This window comes from Artibeus jamaicensis, unplaced genomic scaffold (assembly GCF_021234435.1).
Source record: "Artibeus jamaicensis isolate MK-2021 breed Jamaican fruit bat unplaced genomic scaffold, CSHL_Jam_final scaffold_1019, whole genome shotgun sequence".
NCBI classification, from domain to species: Eukaryota; Metazoa; Chordata; class Mammalia; order Chiroptera; family Phyllostomidae; genus Artibeus; species Artibeus jamaicensis.
In genome coordinates, this window is record NW_026522025.1 from 4,937,218 (window position 1) to 4,956,013 (window position 18,796).

General features: G+C 52.2%; 1 protein-coding gene across 4 annotated transcripts in view; it reads right to left on the bottom strand.

Annotated features, from left to right (window-relative positions):
* Window positions 1-11,154, bottom strand: part of SSBP3 (single stranded DNA binding protein 3) — a 154,051-nt gene extending 142,897 nt beyond the window's left edge. Inside the window, exons 1-4 of one of the 4 annotated variants that reach the window (XM_037161548.2) lie at window positions 10,706-11,154; window positions 9,632-9,704; window positions 9,347-9,408; window positions 6,619-6,703 (exon numbers count right to left, since the gene is read on the bottom strand). In XM_037161548.2, coding sequence (XP_037017443.1) covers window positions 6,619-6,703; window positions 9,347-9,408; window positions 9,632-9,704; window positions 10,706-10,761 — 276 coding nt within the window. In that variant the 5' untranslated portion in view covers window positions 10,762-11,154. Of the gene's footprint in view, window positions 1-6,618; window positions 6,705-9,346; window positions 9,409-9,631; window positions 9,705-10,705 lie in introns of those variants that run through there. The other 3 variants (XM_037161576.2, XM_037161553.2, XM_037161567.2) reach the window with 3 other exon arrangements.
* Window positions 11,155-18,796: the final 7,642 nt, after the last annotated feature.

The following is an 18,796-nucleotide window of genomic DNA, read 5'->3' on the forward strand; positions in this document are numbered from 1 at the left end:
ACCCTTTGCACCTGTTTCACAGTCAAGAGAACAGACCTCCAGAAGTGAAGCAAAGCCCCTCCCCAGCTATAGGTAGGAAACCAAAATTTAAACTCAGATTTCGCTAATGTCAAGTGGCCAGCCCTCTGGGTCTCACTATTCAGCTGTGTGGCAGCCACACGTGGGGTTGGGACAGGACCACTCTGGCCCACACAGATAAGGGGCACAGACATCTCAGGGAAGCATTTATCAGCGCCAGCCTGTGGCAGGACCCCTGCCCTGCCCTGCCCTGTGCAGGGGTGTGGGGGTGAGAGCAGACAGCTGGGATGGAGGGAGGACTCCAGGGACCAGAGGGCATCACTGGGAAACTCCACTGTCCAGTTCCCTAGGGTCCACTTATTCCCAGAGAAACATGCTATTGTTTCCATGACAGTAAGAGTTTGGGGGGAAAACTTTTAAAGCTGTAAAGCTGTAGAAGAGAACAGAACAAACTCACCAAGTACTAGCCACAGAGAGACAACCATTGTGTGTGTGTGCGCACGTAACTACTTAACCCCCATGACAACCACACAAAGGAACCACCATTTCCCTACCTTACAAATGGGGAAACTGAGTCCCTGAAAGTCCACCCTGCCAGGAAATGACAGAACAAAGATGGGGCTCAGGTATGCACCCCAGTCGCTAGTTAGAGCCCAAACCCTTCAAAATCCAGGGGATTCAAGGCTCTGGAAAATAAAAAAATAGAGTATTTTTTTAAAAGCATAACAGTGAAGCCCTGGCTGGTATAGCTCAGTGGATTGAACACAGGTCTTCGAACCAGAGGATCGCAGTTCAATTCCCAGTCAGGGCACATGCCTGGGTTGCAGGCCAGTTCCCAGCAGGGGACGCACTAGAGGCAGCCATACATTGATGTTTCTCTCCCTCTCTCCTTCCCCTCTAAAGATAAATGAATAAATAAATATTTTTTTAAAAAAAGCATAACAGTGAGAGAAACATTCCTAAAACTCTTCTAACCAAACCTACAAAAAACCCCATCACCCTGGCAAGTGAGAAACCATCAGTACCGTCCATTTGCTGAAGCCCCTGCAGCACGTATTACAGTGTATGTGGATCGCCTAATGCACTTGTGCCATGGTCAGAGTTATTACCAAGCTAAGAAAGATTCATTTTTCTAAATACTCTAAACCCCAGACACTACAGTAAAGGCTACAGCTAGTGTAACATTTCTGTTATCTTGGCTGACAGACCCTCAAGCGCACACACCTCCTTTCCACTTCTCCCTCTTCAGACTTAAGCACACACACACTCATACGTAGAGCTGGGAAGGTCAAGGGAAGGGGGCGCGGCAGCTCTGGCCTGAGGCCCCCAGCAAAGAGCCTGCTTCCCTTGGAAAATTAAGACGACCTAAGGGACACTGCAGGGAGAGCCGGGTGTCTCCCAGCTCCCTCAGAAGAGCGGTTGGCACGGAGCTGGCTCTCCATCCAAGTTTGCAAATGCTTAGCTAACAAGGATGGTATTATGCAGACTGGTGTGCACGGCCAGTCTTGGAGTTCAAATGAAGTGACCACTGCCAAAAACTTTGTTTAGGTCCCCACTGCTCCCCCCGCCTCACCTCCCGCCTTGAAATAAAGGGCAAGGATTTGCAATTTGGGGTCTTGCTGCCACTTGAAACCCATTAAAGTGGCCACATTGCCTGGGTTCTGGCAAAATGCAATTCCAGTTACTCATTTAGTGTTTAATTAACTACCGATGGAGGAGTCTGCCAGCCTCCGGGGGTTAAGAGGAATTGCAGCAAGTGGGGTGGGAGGCTGAAGAAAGGACACAACACAAAGCCTCAGCTTCAAGGGGAGTGGGGGCAGAAACAACTGTGTGTATGTTTTGTTTCCATAATCTGCCACACAAGGGTCAGAGCCAAAGGCAACTCTGTGAACTTGTCAGAACCTCTGAGCAGATAGCGATGCTGGCTACTGGCTACGCTGGCTTACCCAGGGGAGAGCGCTCCCCCAAGCTACTCAGAGCCCCGCTGCAGCCTTCTCCGCCCATGCCCGCCCGCACCGCCACCTTCCCATGCCCCTGCTCCCACTGGCTCTGGCAGGCGTGGACACTCCCTGCCTGGCAGGCACCTCGGCTCAGCACATCCAAGGAGAGCCCTCTCAAATATCACTTTGCTATTTCAAACCCACCAAGGACGCTGGACCCCTGCCATAGAGCCACAAATACCTCTATTCCCATGCACGCCCAGGACCTCTTAACCAACCTACCTGGAGAACCAGGCTCACTCACAGCAGGGGGCAGAGGGGTCGGCAGAGTCTCTCTGGGCAGGAGCACCGAGGCAACGGAGCCAGCCCCACAGAGAGAGGCTGACTCAGGGGCTCATACGGCAGAGGTTTTCAGAGTAGGGAAACTGAGGCTCAAGGCTCACAAGATCATGGGACTCTATCTCCACTACAAACCTAAGTTCTTCACTGGGGATCATAAGAGGGCTTTGGAATTTGGGGCAGCAGTCCACGCACCTCCTGAAATCACAAAGTCTCCTTTGTGGAGACACACGTGTGTTTTTATGGAAGGAAACGCCATAGCTTTTATCACATTTCCCTGCCAAAAGAGCCGGCGCACCGTAACAAACCCCCTTCCCAGGGCTCAGGGCTCGCCTCTGCCAGGACTCTGCAACTCACCTCTCAGGGACCTGGGTTTCATTCTGTCCTCAAGTCATTTCTTCAGTGAAAATGTGCAGGCACACTCTGAGTCAAGAGTACACACCTTCCCTCCACCCTCTGGCCACATGCCCTTGGACAAAGCATCTGAACTCTAAGCCTCCGTTTCCTCACCTGTAGAACGGTGATGAGACTTAATAAAACCTAACAAAAAGGCAGCAGTGAGACCAGCCCGCAACCACACACTGAAAAAGCGTCATGAGAAGTGCAGCAACATGAGCTGTGCGTGAACCCATCACTGCCCTCCAGCGCCTTCCACTCAGATGCCACTTCAAGGACCTTATCTACTCCCTTCAGTTCTCACCACCAAAAGGGAAACACAAAATTAGCTCCCACAAGGAGGGAAAGGACTGCTGGTGGTTGAGAGGGCACCTAGGACCCTCCTAACCACGCAGACACTGGGGGGCAAGGTGGGGAAGAAGGCCAGCACACCGCTGGGCCCACAGTCAGAGACACGGCAGGCAGCTGGGAACATCCACTCCACAGAGGGCCAGAACGCAGGCCGCGACATCTAAGAAAACCCACTGGGACCCCAAGGGCTCTCATCGCCACTCCACAATCACTGTTCCAGCCGGAGGGGAACAGCAAGGAAACCATAGGCTGGGCCCCTGTGAGCCTCTGTACATGGCCTCAGAGCTCTTCTGGCTTAAAAGAAACTAATTTCCAGAAGAGTCCACTCCAGGTACCAAATCCCCCAATGTTCCACAGACGCATGTGGTCAACAGCAGGGCACTCGGGCTTATGAACAATGAGCCAAGAAACCTGAAGTTGCCAGATGTGTGGGGGAAAATAGACTGTGACTCAAATAAAAACTCACCAATTCAAAGAAAATTTAAACCTCCTCCCTGCTGAGTCATACAGCTCATTCCAGGCCCTATAGCCTGGCCTTGACCTGAAAAGAGCCTTTGAGAAGGCCCTGACCCATCAGGAAGAGGAGACGACCTGCCAGCAACAGAAAATCATTTCCCTAAGAGAGCTGAGACCAAGATCTTCTGAATGGACAGAGGTCCTTTCCAGCCCCTCAGGAATCAGGTGCCCACCCCATCCCTGCCCAGTGAGCACCCACCACGACCTGAACCTGGGACCTGGGCTAGTAGGACTCCCCCACAAACCCTGAGAACCTCTAAATCTCCTTGATGGAAAATGGATATTCCGCTTTAATCTTCTAAAAAAGATTTAAAGTAACCAGTTAACCCACATAAAATCTCTTGGCTCAAGATCACCACCAAAAATGAACATCGTCCAGTATTCCATCGACTGTTCCAGACCAGGCTACTTACTGACCCCAAATTACCTACTTTTTCTTACCCACATAGTTCCTCACTCCTTCATTCAATTAGCATGCTTGCCTACTACGTGCAAGATACTGTGGGAGCTACAGAGATGAACAGCAGCTCTGTGGACAAATGGTCTCTGCCATGGAAAAAATTAATAAGCTGTGGTTGGAAAGACAACCTGAATGAGAAGTTCAACGTCAGAATAGGTGCAGACAAACAATGCCACAGACCTGTGAGGCCAAGCCTTGGCATGGTTAAAGAGAACCGATTCTGGAGTCAGTTCTGACCTGCGTTTAGATTCCAATGCTACCCCCTACCAGCTGTGAATTAACCTCTGTGCCTTAGTTTCTCCATCTGCAAAATGGAGTTACCAACAGGCCTTCTCTCACAGAGTCACCGAACCTCTACCACTCCAGCACAGGTACCCAACAGGTAGAAAGCCACCAACAAAGGCTTTGTACAGGTGGTTTTTATAGACACTGAGATTAGGGAGCAATCCAGGTACGCAGAACTACCGTGAAAGGCCTCCAGGACAGAGAACTAAAAAGATGGATAGGATGTGAGTAGGTATAAGAAGCATGCATTCCAGACAGGAGTCCAGAAAGAATATGGGCTATCTAGATAGTAGCCATGGGAGTGGAGAGAACAGAAGAAGATTTGAGAAGGACAAAGATCTAGAAAAGTGTTTCTTTTCTTAGTTTTCTTAAATAGTTCTTAATTGTTCGAGTTGCCTCTGTCTTCTCTGCAACTCAATGCTACCTCTTGACTCCTTCACAGCGGAGATGATCCTCTCCCGTCCCCATTCATCACGCCTTCCCTCCTCCCACATGACCTGACTCTCTGGGCACATAACAGTAAGTGGATTCCAAACCCCCAAAAAAGGGTTTGGACCCTAAAACCTTGGCCTCAACGTGACCTCATCTCTTAGTTGCATCTTCTAAATATCAGTGCCGACCTCACAAATCCCTACCACCATTCCTTAGTAAGGCACTGAAAGCAAACCCATGCAAGCGCTCGCCACCGCGTCATTTCGAGGAGGCGGACCACACCACAGACCACCCGGAGCAGCTCTCATGATTCACTCGAGTACTCAGCTCAGTCAGAAATCATTAACGTCACTGAAGAAATAACTCCAAAAGATAGCACAGGTACCTGTATCAAGTGATTGACTTGAAACAGACACACCTGCCCACCGCCCCCGAAAACAAAACTACTTGCATAGCAGTCGAACACTGGCCACACAGGAACTGGCTGTCCATAGGTTGAAAAAGACAAAACAACAAACACGAGACTTTTTTACTAGGCAGAAAGGTCAAATTCACCAACTATTTTTCTACAGGTGATGTACCTCTTAGCCTCCTCCTCAGACCTCCAGTTCAGGAAACCCTATGATCGTCACCACGGATTTTCCCAGAAGAACCACATCACAAGTAAACAAGTCTCCTCACCTTTCACTACTAGAAGTTTACCAGGCCGTAAGTACCATTTGCCAGCTTCTCATTTTCAGCCCTAGAGAGGGCATGAGAACTGGTCAATGCCCTCAGCATTCCACTCCAAGGGCCTTAACTGTTCAGTCATAAGCAGAATTTCATCACATTGAATAGTCTCAAAACCGGGCAGCCTCCGGCTGAGTCTGTAGCTCCTCGTGTTACAGGAGAAAATTTTCACCATGAAGAGATTCGTGGTAATGGGATTTGACCACTTGTGAAACTCAACCAAGATGGGTTCTGGTCTCCTAGGCCAGTTTCAAATTCTGCATGCAGGGGACACAAATGGCCTGACCAAATAGGCGTGCCCAGATGCCACTAAAAAAACTACTTCCATGCCCCAGAGTCTAGGGACCAATTCCTCTCCACCTCACACGGAGGATAAGACACAGCAATGGTGCCTCTCTCACGTGCGTATGTACGCACAGGCAGGCACACACTTAACCTTCCTGTAGAAGGTTACAGCCAATGGAAAGCAGACTGGAAGGAGGCTGGGAAGACTTTCAAGACACTCCCCCTTCCACCTTCCCCAAAACATCCTAACTCACCTATATCATCTGCCCATAAAGTCTGACACCAACTCAGGTTTGGAGTCCAGTTTTTATGGCGGAGGGGCAGAGGCAACCAACCGATGTTGCTTTCCCTCTCTCCCTCCCCCTTCCCGTCTCTAAAAATAAGTAAAATCTCAGAAAAAAAGAAAATGAAAGATCGTTCCCCGGAAAGTAACGCACAAGCACACTTCGCCAAATTCTCAACCTCCCTTGTACTCTAAAACACAAGTTTCACACTTGCTTTTTTTTTATTTTTTGGTTGTGGCCCATTTTTTTTTAAACCAACACCAAACAGGCTCAGTCCCCTCCCAGCTAACTGTCTACTCCGAACAAACCTCACACAGCTGAGCCCTGCTCAACGCCATTTAATTCTCAGATAAGTATCTACACGCTCTTTTGCATAATGACAACATTATAAAACTCCGTTCCCCAAGTCAGAACGGTGCAGGAGGAGGGTACAGGGCGAGGGCAACAGGGAGATGGGCAGTAAAGAAAGGCGAGGAGAAAACAAAACCCACTGCCAATTGGCCGTGCATTTGCTTTTGGTCCTGAAGAAGTTAGAGCTATCCAACCCTGTAATTATTGCCAGGATTAAAATTTTGTTACTCACGTAATCATGAAAGGCTTTCGCTTCACTTGAATGTTCACAAGTGTCTCGCCTTTCAGGAGCTGCACAGTAAAGGTCCCAAAATACACTGCAAGTTGAAAAATAAAATGAGATCGGGTTACTAATCATGACTTGTGTACACAACGGCAAGTGCACAATGCAAGGCGCTAGTGGCACCATCTCCCGAAGGTTCTACCCCTCCTTTCCAGCCCTCACTGGGTAGACTCAGCCCGGAGATCACCAGGGACCTAACCTCTTCTAGCAAGCCAGCTATCTGAGATAAGAGCAATGGCTCTCATCTATCAAGCACCTACTGTGTGCTAAAACGCCTTACACCTGTGATGCTGCTTGTGACGACCACAGTGCTGAAGACATTTATCCCCACATTAGCCAGGAGCACTGAAGCTCACACGGGTTAGTGCAGCCCACCCGCAAGCACAAGAGGCCCGGACAGCACAGGTAGGAATCTGGATGAGACTCTGTGCGTCTCGTCTGGGCTTCTTTTACGGCCCCCCCAACCAAAAAGGGCTGCACCCTTTGGTTAAAAGATTAAACTGTCAAAGTCAGGGCTATGATTCACACACAGAGCAAACTGGGTGACTCTACCAATAAGGGAAACCCACAGGTTCTTAATGCAGGAACTCATGCCCCCACCACTCCCACCTCACCCCCACTGCTAGCCAGGACTCCCCACAAAATATTCTTATACAAGAACCACTCTACCCCATCCCACCAAAGAACAAGTAACAATTAGCCAAAGGTCCACCAAATATCTTGTTCTTTCATGTTGAAAGAGAGAGCCCCCCTTAGAGAGGCACTGTCCACCAGTCCGTCAAGGGCAGGATCTGGTGTCGGGGAGGAGGGGTTGATATCTCTGCCCCAGCCCCCCCAGGAGTTTGTCCAGTCACTCCAACACTTTGTATTACATAAGACCGGGTATGCAAGCCCTTCGTCGACCAGAAAACCCTATGCAACCGGGGGTACTCAATGTATTAACAAGAGGCCTTGTAAACCCTCCTTGGGTCAGGAGCCCAAAGCCCAGGGATGGGAACTGACTGAAGGGTAAAATGGGCACCAGAGTGAAAGTCTGAATCCTGGTCCAGTGCTCTTGCCCCTGCTGTGCACAGCCAGCAGAGAAGGAACCATCTCAACTGCCAGCTCTGCCAGCCACCAAGCTGTATGAATAACACAGCCTGACCCTCTCTGGATCAGCTCCGCCGCTTCCTCCCACCCCACAAGCCGTGGTCATTTGCTCAGCGTCAAATCATGAGGTGCTCTCTAACTAACAAGACCACAGCCAGAGCCACCACTGCCTGAGCCCAGAACCACAGACAAGGGCTGGAAAAGTTTCAGGGAGATTATGGATAAAACAGGAAAATCAGCTACTTCCACTTAGCTGCAGAGGGAGGCTCAAGAACATTCCTTGCTGTCCTGTGAAGCTGCACATACTTGATTAACTCTTTCACACACTATAAGCTGCTAACACTACAAACTCCCCAACTCCTTCTAAGTAACTTTTACTCATAAGCTAGGTTTTTGCAAAACCTATGATGGTCAGACCCGTTAACCCCATCCACGCCCCTCTCCAAAACCCACCACCCACTGCAACAGGCAGAATCCCTCCACCACACCAGATGCCTACAACACTGGCAGTGGTGAGGTTGGCAGAAGTAATTAAAAACTCATTTTTCCCTGCCTAAGGTAGAACAAACACTTCATCCCCCTGCATTTCAAAGAGATCTGAAACAGTAACCTGAGCTGGTGGTCAGGTAAATGCACTAAGATCCCAAGACATGGCACTCCCATTTTCCTGAACTCCACCAAAACATCAAAAGCCACTGTGCTTTCTTTTCCTTTTCAAAAGCATGTCAAAGACTCCACCGATCAGTCGCACAAAACACCCAGGTCTTCCTTGTACTGCAACTGGCTCCCGCTGACCTTAAGCCTCCCTCCTGCCAGCAGGCAAACGGAAGACAGACTGAGGTGGTCCCACAAGGAGCAGGGCCCAGGAGCAGGAGAGAGAGTCCCACGTAAGTAAGACAACCCCTAACTACCGACTACAGACACTCTGTGAGGTCAACAGCGACAAGTTAAGGTTCTCAGTAAAATGAAACTTGTGGTTTCAAGGATGCTGGGGGTGGGGTGGGGAGGAGGGAGAGTCCACAGAGCAGAGGAAGGTCCAGTCAGTCTGAATTAGTATCTTTAAAGGAAGTGGCAGCCCCTTCTTGCTTTCTCAGGGTGCCGTGGAAAAGACCCCGGTAGATTCTCATTCCCATTCCCCTTCATTCTCTCTCAAGAATCTGAGTGTATGGTGTAAAAAAAAAAAATAGACCAGTTGTAAAACAGACCTGGTATCCCCTCCACCCCACCCCATCCCCCAACTCTCTCTAATTAAAGCAGCATGCAGAATTGACAAAAATCCTTCAAGGTATTTTTTTTCAAGCCTGCCTAGTGGATAGGAATGAGATGGAAAAGTAAGGAGTTTCCATCCACACAGTAGACATGATTTAGTAGGTTCTCAATAGAAGAGAAAAGAAGAGGCAAAAACTTTAGGCACCAGCCTCTTCTGCCGTTTTCCTCCTTCACAGATGCTGGGCTGAGGGCCCAGAGGTGCCCGCTCTACGCAGTGCTGAGGGGAAGGCAGGGGTCTGCTCCAGGTTGCCCGTCTTTGCTTGCTTGGACCGGGGACTCAGACAAAATACACATACACAAGATTATCACACAAACTTACCACCACCACGAGTGCAAAAACCCAGGCGGTTCCCCCAACGTGATGTTTTTTTCCCATCGAATCTAGAAAGGAGAGATCAGAGATAGCTTAGAGGAGCAGAGGGAAGGGGTGGGCTGGGGGCTTCTCAGAGCCAAAAGGTTGTGAAGACCAACTAACAATAAATGCCAAAAGGTGATAAAAATTCAAAATGGTGGCCACAGTGACTGCTCCTGAAAACAAAGGCTCTAAGAATGGTGGGGAGGAGGGGGTGTCAAGAAATTGGATGATGGGGGGAGTTCCACTCACCTCTGACAAGAAGGTCTGTGCAGATTTCTGTGCTCCTACGTGCAGTAAATATTCGTAGACGTATAAAGCTAACCTGGAAAGTAGGCAGGGGGCATAGAGAGAGAGAAAGGTGTCAAATCACAAGGAGCAACTGCTCCTGGACCTTGCCAGCCGGCTTACAGCCCTGTCTGCGCTGTCCCATTGTGGCCCTGACCAGAGGTGAGCAGCTACCTCGGCCCTGCCTGAAGCTGCGAGTAAAGTAGTTACCGGCAGGATATCAGGGGACACCTTATCTCAAGCCATGGGGGCCCGAAAAAGAGCCCCAAACTTTAACTTACAAGTGGCGTCAGAACAAACCCACCCAACTCTCTCAAACTCAAAAACCACCCGATCCCAAAGCCTCCTTCCTTTTCAAGACCGACTCCTTTGCCACCCTCTCCCCAGCTTTGAAGATCCCGGACACTCAGTCCTGGACTTCGGGGTGCTTGGCGAGCTCTGGAAAAAGCAGTAAAGCCCGCCCTCACCACCTCCCCCCACAAACAACTGTCCCCCAAGCCTAGGGCCAAGCCGGCGCCGCCGTCCCTGACTAGACCGGCGCCCCGGAGAGCACGGGACCGGCGGCGAGACCGAGGGGAGGGAAGGGAGAACGCTCCCAGCCGAACAAAGCCCCCAGCACGCACTCCTCACGCCGCGGGCGGACAAAAGGAGCCTTCGGGGCTGCAGAAGCCACGCGCCCCCTGCCCGCGCCCGGTGGGCAAAGTGCGGCCACCGCGACGAACGCTCCGAGTGGGGCGGCCTTCCCGGCTCGCTCACGGGACCTCGCCCACCCCTCACCGCTGGCCCCCATGCCCGGCACGCCCCACGGCCACGAAGTGCCCCCTCCTCCGGCAGCGCCTCCCGCCGCCCCTTCCCCGATACCCCAACCTCTGCCGGATCCCAACAATGGGCTCTCCCACGCCGCCGCCGCGGCCTCGGGGACCGGACCAGGCAGGCGGCGCCGGGGCCCGGGGCGCAGCAGCCCCCACCCGCCCACCTGCCTCCGCCCGCTAGCCCACCCGCCCGCAGCCCGGCGGCCACTTCGAAAATAAAGCTTACTTTTCTCGAGCCTGCCCGTCCGAGGGCACCGCCGAGCCTTTGCCTTTGGCAAACATGTTTCGCAGAGAAGAGGGCGCCGAACCTCGCCGCTACCGCTCCGGCTGCTCCCGAGCTGCCCCTCGCTCCCGGCCCCCTCCCCAGCGCTCGCCCGCTCGCTCGCTCGCGCTCTCCTAGCTGCGCTCCCCTCCCTCCCCCCCAGGCGCTGGCTCCGCGCTCTTTCCAGCTGTCAAAGCGTCAGCCCCGGCCGCGGCCCCATCGCCCTGGAACTCCTCCCGCGCCGGCTCGGCCTGGGGTGCCGGGGCGGCCGCCGCCGCCGCCGCTCGCCCGCCGGCCCAGCTGCCCGCTGGCTCGCTCGCGCGCCCGCCCGCCCCGCTCCGCCTGCGCCGCCCTCTGCGCCTCCAGCACCGCTGCCGCCGCCGCCGCTGCCGCTGGTCTACTTGGAGCTCAACCGAACGTGGCTACCCCGGCGAGGGAGCGAGGCGGGCGTCAACGTCCCGCGATTGATAGCCGCTCCGGCCAATAGGCGTGTGGGGGCGGGCCCGGGGCGGCCCGGGAGGGACGCCCTGTCAGCGCCCAGCCGCGGCAGTCCCCGCTGCGGCCACCTCAGTGGGGCCGTTGCCCGTGCTCTTGCGGGGGGACGGGGGGTGCGAGCCTCTTTTCTGTAGGTGTGGGGAGGGGACACGAATCAGGGTGGGGGAACTCTGGCCTCCTGACGCCAGCGAGGATGGGTTTTGACCAGAGCTCTCCGCGGTGTGGACCTTTGGGGGTGGGCGGGGGGGGGGGGGCGCTGCGGCAGTCTCGGAGGAGAGGGGGCGCAGACCCCTAAACCGGGCAGCGCGGTCTCCCTCCCGCCACGTTCCTCTCTTATCTGCCCTCGCCTCTTCCAGCTACGGCCCGTGTTGGCCCAAACCTTATCTCCGCCGCCCCTTCGCTGGTTCTCCCCCTGGGTTCGGACACTGACCACCCCTTCAGACTACAACCCGGCCCCTCCGGCCGCCCAGACACCAGCACCCCACCCCCGGCCCTCCCTCTCTCCCAATCTGGTTTCCGAGCGCCCGGCCTGGGGTTCCACGCTGCGAGCTGGGCGGCTGGAGCGGGCGCCGAGGTGCGCGGCTGCTCCTTTACTAGATCATTAAAATACTTTGGAAAGCCCCAAAGTGGAGCCGCGCGAAAATGGCCTTTGGCTTGCTTTGCGGAGTCTGGGGGAGGGGACAGGACACTTGGGCTAAGATAAGGGAGAGTGATTGCCCCTTAATTTCCAAGATCGGACAGCACTGGCAAGTTAGCCCTTGACTTGGGGAGACAGTGCCATTCTGGGGTGGGGGGGCGTCACCTGGGTGCCCCGCGACGTAAAATGCGCGCCACAGAAATCGGCGAACTTCAAATAAATGGAGCTAAATTGGGGGTGGGTGACGAGAGTCAGGAATGGGGGGAGGGGAGCTTCCATTGTCAGTGACCCAGGTGTACAATGGGAAATTGAAGGAAGGTTGGCAGAGTGACCCAGCTATTTGCTGCTGACTCCTTTCTGCCCACACCGAGAACCCCGAGGACACACTGTGAGTCCCTCATTAGAGACTCTTAAGACCAGAAACCAGCGAAATAGGGAGAACGCCCCATTTTCAGAATGTTTTTAGAGCGCGGTTCTCTTTAAATGTGATAAAACACCGTCGGCACTGTCTCTTTAAAAGAGTCAGGCAGAAAAAGCTGTGTAAGCGCTGATTGGCTGCCTGTTTGGATACATCTTTAGGGGAGCCTTGAAACTGTTAGCCTAGGTTGATTTTTTTTTTTTTTTTTTTTTTTTACTGCGCTGTTCCAATAAACAAGTAACGCCCCTCCCCCTAACATGCCTAGCTCCAAACAATTAAAGGGTAGGTCAGTGTCCTGGGGAAAACACGTTTCGAGTAAGAAAACTCAGAACTAGATTTCAAGAAAATAAAGAATAATTCCCTACCATTAAAGTTTGCTTATTCTGATCTATAGAAGAGAGAAAAGGAGCCTTAAAAAGAAATACCCCGCAGCAAACAGATCTGCGTTGGTTCAGGAAGAAGGCACTGGATGCATTTTTGGAATAATGTTCTACTCAATGTAACAGCCTCCCTAAATTAGAATACAGCCAGGCCCTAGGGACGCCTCTGTTCTCTGCGGGACCTGGAGCTCTCAGGAGAAGAGGACAGAAAAAGAGAAACACAGAACCCTAGTCTGCGGTTGACTGTTCTTAGCCCCTAGTTTGAAGGTTGTTTTGTGAATGAGAGAGACATGGAGGTTGGGAGAGAGTTGAAATACAACGATAAGGGAGAGAAGGAAATAATTACAGTTATTTTTTCCCCTAGGCAGTTTAATTTAACAGGGCTAACTTAAGGTACCATAGAGCTCACACTAATTAAATTGGCCTGCTCATACCCTTCCCCTGGACTTCTATTTTTGATGGGGTAGGAAGGGCCAGGGATGGCTTGACAACAGACTGACTCACGAGAAGCCTGACTCATCTTGGGTTGCAAGGCCCACAAATCGTGAGTACTTGTTAGGTCCTGGCAAAGGAAAACACTGCCCTTCCCTGGCCCATCTAATCGGGGACACTACCAAATTGGCCATGGACTGTCAGCACGGGCTGCAGCACAGGCGTAGCTGTTTGTGCGCCATTTTCCTCATCTGTCAAATGAGAAGGGGCTTTAAGAGATCTTTACTATCTTCTGAGAGCCTACTGTTCTGTGATGCTGATTTCCCCACCCCTAAAAAAGGACTAGCACCTCCTTCCAGAGGCTTTGGGGCAATTAGAAAGGGTTGGCTTTGGGGAAACCTGTGCCAGGCCCTCTGTCCCTTTGCTGGGACTTCACATAGAACGATGCCCTGTGTCAGTAGGTTCCCAGTGTAGCTAAAAGACACAGTGGGAGGACCCAGGCTGCAGGAGAGAAGGGAGCTGATGGGTTCCGGAGAAGCAGAAGCACTCAGCAGGTCCACTAACTGTGCAGTGTGCAGCTGCCGGTACTGGAATCCAAAACGCAGTCACTAAGCATCGAATCCAAACATCCAGAAACAGCATTCAAAATCCCAACCCGTCCTTCCCCACTCTGTCCCCCAGTCACCACCGTCCCTGAACCACATCTTTGGGCCTGGTTTCTCTCCTTAGAGTGCCTCCCACCTCAACCCCCTTCTTTAACCTTTCCATTACTTAAGTCTGACACCCCCTCCAATGCCATCTCCTCCACAACGCGCCCAGCATACTCCCCTTCTGCTTTTCACTTCTGGAGCAAAACCTATCACTCCATCCCTGTGCTTGGTCTCATTTTGTTTGAATCTACATAGTAGCTCCCCCTGTTCATTCTGCCCATTGTTGCAATCAGTTGTTTACTGTCTGTCTCCCCAGCCAGACTGGGGAGGTGGGGGAGGGGCAGAAACTACTTCTGAGTCATCCATGTGTCTCCAGCACCCAGCACAGGTTTAATACCTGTGTGCACGTTAACATTCAATTCAGACACCAAGGGATGTAAGGACAAGATGAAAAATGGTCCCATCCCCACAGTAGCTCTGGGCCCAGTGGGGAGATAAGAAATGGACACCACAAACAATAGGATTGGATAAGGCTACTCCCCCTAGCCCCGCCCACCGCAGCTACTGGCCACCTGGAACTACTGTACTTCCTCCTAGAATGTGCTAAGGGGTTTCACACATCTTCCAGACCTTTCTGTTTCTCTCTCTCTCTCCCCCTGGTTCCCTCCCTCCCTCCTTCTGTCCCTCCTTCTCTTCCTTTTTTCCTCTCTTTTAAGCTATGTTTATTGAGCATCTACTATGTACCAAGCACTGTTCTAGGAACTGGGTAATAAACCAAACAAAATTTCTGCCATGGAAGGTGTGGCTCAGTGGATTGAGCGTCGGCCTGCAAACCAAAGGGTTGCTGGTTCCATTCCCAATCAGAGCACATGCCTAGGTTGTGAGCTGGGTTCCCCGGTTGGGGGCATGAAATTGATGTTTCTCTACCTCTCTTTCTCCTGCCCTCTAAAAATAAATAAATAAATCTTTTTAAAAAAATTCTTACCCTGTGGAGCTTACACTGTTGTGAAATCCTCTGCCCAAAAGTCTCTTCCTGTAACAGACTCCTATTAATTCTTCTAAAATCCAGGCTGATGGGCAGCATCTTCTCCAGAAAACCTTCCCGGGAAGCCCTCTCTGAGCTCCCAGTGTGGGCCAAGTGTCCCCTGGCGACCCCTGCACCTCCCTGGACCACAGCTGATTGCCATCAGCAACACTGAACAGGCGTGGTCATGTATTCACTTCCCCCAAGAAACGTGGGCTGCTCCCGACCAGGGAACGACAGACAGCCGTTCTCCTGTGGGCTTCCAGTGTGCCACGACTGCAGTGAAAGGAACAGAGATGTGAGCAGCAGTGACCAGAGTGTGAAGAGACAGGCAGGGGAGGCAGCAGAGAAAAAGGAGAGGTAAATTCCAAGCTTAGGCCAGAATGGCCACCCCTTCTCGCAGCTGCCAGAAACGAGGGGGAAGGGGGCAGAAATCCTGGGTTCTGGGATCAGTTGGAAGGGGGGTGCGTAAGCCTCCAGAAGGTAGCAGTCAGTGGAAAGAGACTTCAAACCCATAGGCTCAACCCAGGGGGCCATGCCTGCCAAGGATACAAAGGACCTCGTTTCTTCTCTGTGGTTCCTGCTGTACTTCTCACAGCTGCTGGGAGGATGGGGGCCTCCCTGGGAAGCTGAGCATGCAGCCCATCTCCCTCCTGCCCACAGCACGCTGGGTGCTGGAATTGCGCAGAGACAGCTCTGGTTAAAAGCTTGGGCTACTCTGCCAAGGGAGGCTGGGCCCACACTGGTCAGAACCTGGTTTCAGCGGAAGTTTTCCCAAGGGTACAGTGTACAGATGATGTGTTGGAGAATTGTACACCTGAAACCTGTATAATTTTGTTAACCTGTATAAATTTGTCACCCGACAAATTCAATACAAAGGGGGGGAAGTTCCCCCAAGGGGATAGGGCCTCCATGGAAAAGATTGCAAAATCCAGCACCCAGAGACCTGGCTTCGACCTGGGTTAGTGGCTCACAGGTGGACTTTGGGCAGGCGATGCCCCCTCTCTGAGCCTGGCTGTGAAAGGAGGATGTTACTGCCTCCGTCGAAGGCAGGCAGACGGGAAGATGAAGAGCAAGCCCTGATAAGGAACCACCTACTCGGCTGTCCGTTAAGGCTGGCCCAGCCCAGGTTCTGAGCACCTCGGGCAATGGGGCGTCACTGCTTTGAAGTTGGTTCAGAGGCTCAGCAGAGATAGTGATTGGAGAAACGTTTTGTAAATTGAAAAAAAATTACTCCTGATGTTATTAGCATAGCAGAGCCAGCAAATAAAGAGGCGCTAAGGAAAAAGGTAGTGGATTTAAGTTTAAAATCAAATGTGTTTTGAAATACCTTCTTATGGACGCATACCTATCCTGAGCCAACTTACAGCAAAATGGTTTTAGGCAATTTCTTCAATGGGTTTGGTTCTATCTAGAAAGCACCTACTAAGTGCTGGGCCCTGAGCCAGGGATGCTGGGAAGTATAGGAAAATATAAGGCAAGGTCCTGCCAGGAGTAGCTGGAGAGAGGAAGCTGGTGCTGTGGTCCTTCCCAGGTTCCTGGGGCACCTCCCCCACCCCCGCTCCAGAGTGTGCTGGCCTTGAGCTTACTCCCATCCCAGCCTCCGCGCGTGCCAGCCTACAGTTCCCCCTTGTGTCCTCTACCTGGCCTCGGACCAGGACGTCTCTGTTTCCGCTCACCTGCCACACGAGTACTCATGCTGTGTTCTCTGCCTGGAACACTGTCTCCCAGCTTCACTCATTTCCTCACTCCCTCCAGGTTCCTGATCAAACACCACCAGAGCCCCTCCCCCAGCGAACCTCAATGGGACTGCATCTGCCCCCCCATCCTGTTCTGTTTTTCTCCATGGCAACAACCACCACCTGGCATATTATGTTTGTTTATTTTTTATTACCTATTTCCCTCATTAGAATTTAAGCACTGTGAGAATTTTAGCCCCATTTTTAGAACAGGTATTCAATACAAATGCGTTAAATGTTGAGTAAGGAATTCATTTAACAAAGGCTTTCTGGGATGGCCTGGGCATCATGGTAGGTGCTGAGAATGCAGTGATGATTGAGATGATCTCAGGCTCCTTCCGCATGGAGATTACACCCCAGTGGGAAAGACAGCGGTGACTTCAGTCGGCACACAGATAAACACATCATCGCAAACTGCCAAGTAGAAGATGCTGTAAGAGCAAAGTAACCAACCGTAAGTCTGACTCTGGGGGGAGGCGGTGGTGGTCAGGGAGGGCTTCTCTGTGGAGGTGACAGAGTTCTAAAGGATGTGAGAGAGTTAACCATGTTCCAGGCAGGGAAGGGAAGTCTCTGCAGCTGGGAGGAGCCCTGCCAACTGGAGTTATCGATAGCAGGCCCTTCTGGCAGGAGCGGATTGCCCCGAGGTTCTCCTGGTGTCCCTTGCCACGGTACGAGAGAAACCCCAGGACAGAAAACGAGGGGAGCTGAGGGGAGGTGCTGCTGGGCCACACTGTGGGCACGGGGTTGCTGGAGTGGAAATGGGCCGACCGCGCTCCCACCCGTTATGGTGGCCATCACAGAAAAGAGAGGGCGTGTACCTGTTGGGGAGAAAGGGCGAGAAAATAAATGTTGGCCGGATGGAGACACTGGAGCCCCTGTGCACCGGTGCTGGGACTGTCAAACAGACAGCCACAGTGGGAAATAGTACGGTGGTATCTCAAAAAGTTAAACACAGGATGACTATGTGATTCACCAGTTCCACGTCTGGGTGGAACATATGCACCAAATAACTGAAAGCAGGCGCACAATACAGATATTTTACACCAATAATCATAGCAGCATCTTCCTCAATAGCTAAAAGACAGAAACAACCCAAATGCCCGTCGACAGATGAAGGGATGAACAAAGTGCCATGTGTCCAAACAATAAAATATTGTTCGGCCTTCAAAAAGGCACACAGCTCTGAGGGATCCTCCGACATGGTGAATCCTGAGCGCATTATGCTAAGTGAAATAAGCAGACAACAAAGTACAAATATTGTATAAGTTCACTGGCACGGGCACCTAAGGTAATCAGATTCATAGAGACAGAAACTCCAGCGCTGTTGCCTTGAGCTAGGGGCAGGGGGAGTGGGGAGCTATTGGTTAATGGGTACAAATTTCCAGTCAGGGAAGATGAAGTTCTGGGACTGGATGGCGAATGTACTCAATGCCACTAAACTGTACATTTAAAATGGTAGAATTGATGTTATGTATACTTTCCCACAATTTAAAAAAGAAAGGAAAAATACTGGGCTGAGAGCTACAAGACGAAGCACAAAAGGGACCTGATGCAGGGTGTAACGAGGCCTCAGAAGAGGTGCTAGAGAGAGAGAGAGACACTCAGCCCAGCCCAGTGGGGGTGGGGGTCGGGGGGCAGAGTGGGAGGCTGCAGGGAGAGCTGCCTGGCGGAGGACACGTCTCAGCTGAGGTTTGAGTGGGAGTCAGGGGGTGAGGGGATGCGGTATGGAATATGTTTCAGACAGAAGGGACTGCATTTATTAATTTATTTGACTGAGACTCGACCATTCAGAGCTTTGAGTATCATGCTAAGTTTGGTCTCTGCCCTGCAGGCAGGGGCTTTAACCAGGGACAGAAAAGCATTCTGGGAACCCCAGTGGAAGAAGCAAGCCTGCCTGGAGGGCGACGAGGGGCCCAGTAGCAAGCAGGTGGGACAAGAGGTGCTGGGGATGGAGAGACAGAGGAGAGAGGCCAATGGGTGAGAATTTCCTGGGCTTGGTAACTGATGGACGTGAGGGTGTGGAAGATGACTCCCAGGCTTCTGGTGTGGGCGGCGGGGCTGCCGGGCAGGGAGCCCAGGAAACCAAGCAAGCCTGTCGATAGGGAGTATGCGGGGGTCAGACTCGGACGTGTGGAGTGTGACAGACCCACGCCACGTCCTGGTAGAGAGATCCAGGAGGCAGGTAGGTGATGATGAGGCTGGAGCTCCGGGGAGAAGTCTGGCCTGAAGGTGCAGCAGCCTGCGGGTCATCGACATGTGAGATTTAGATGCAAGCCCGGG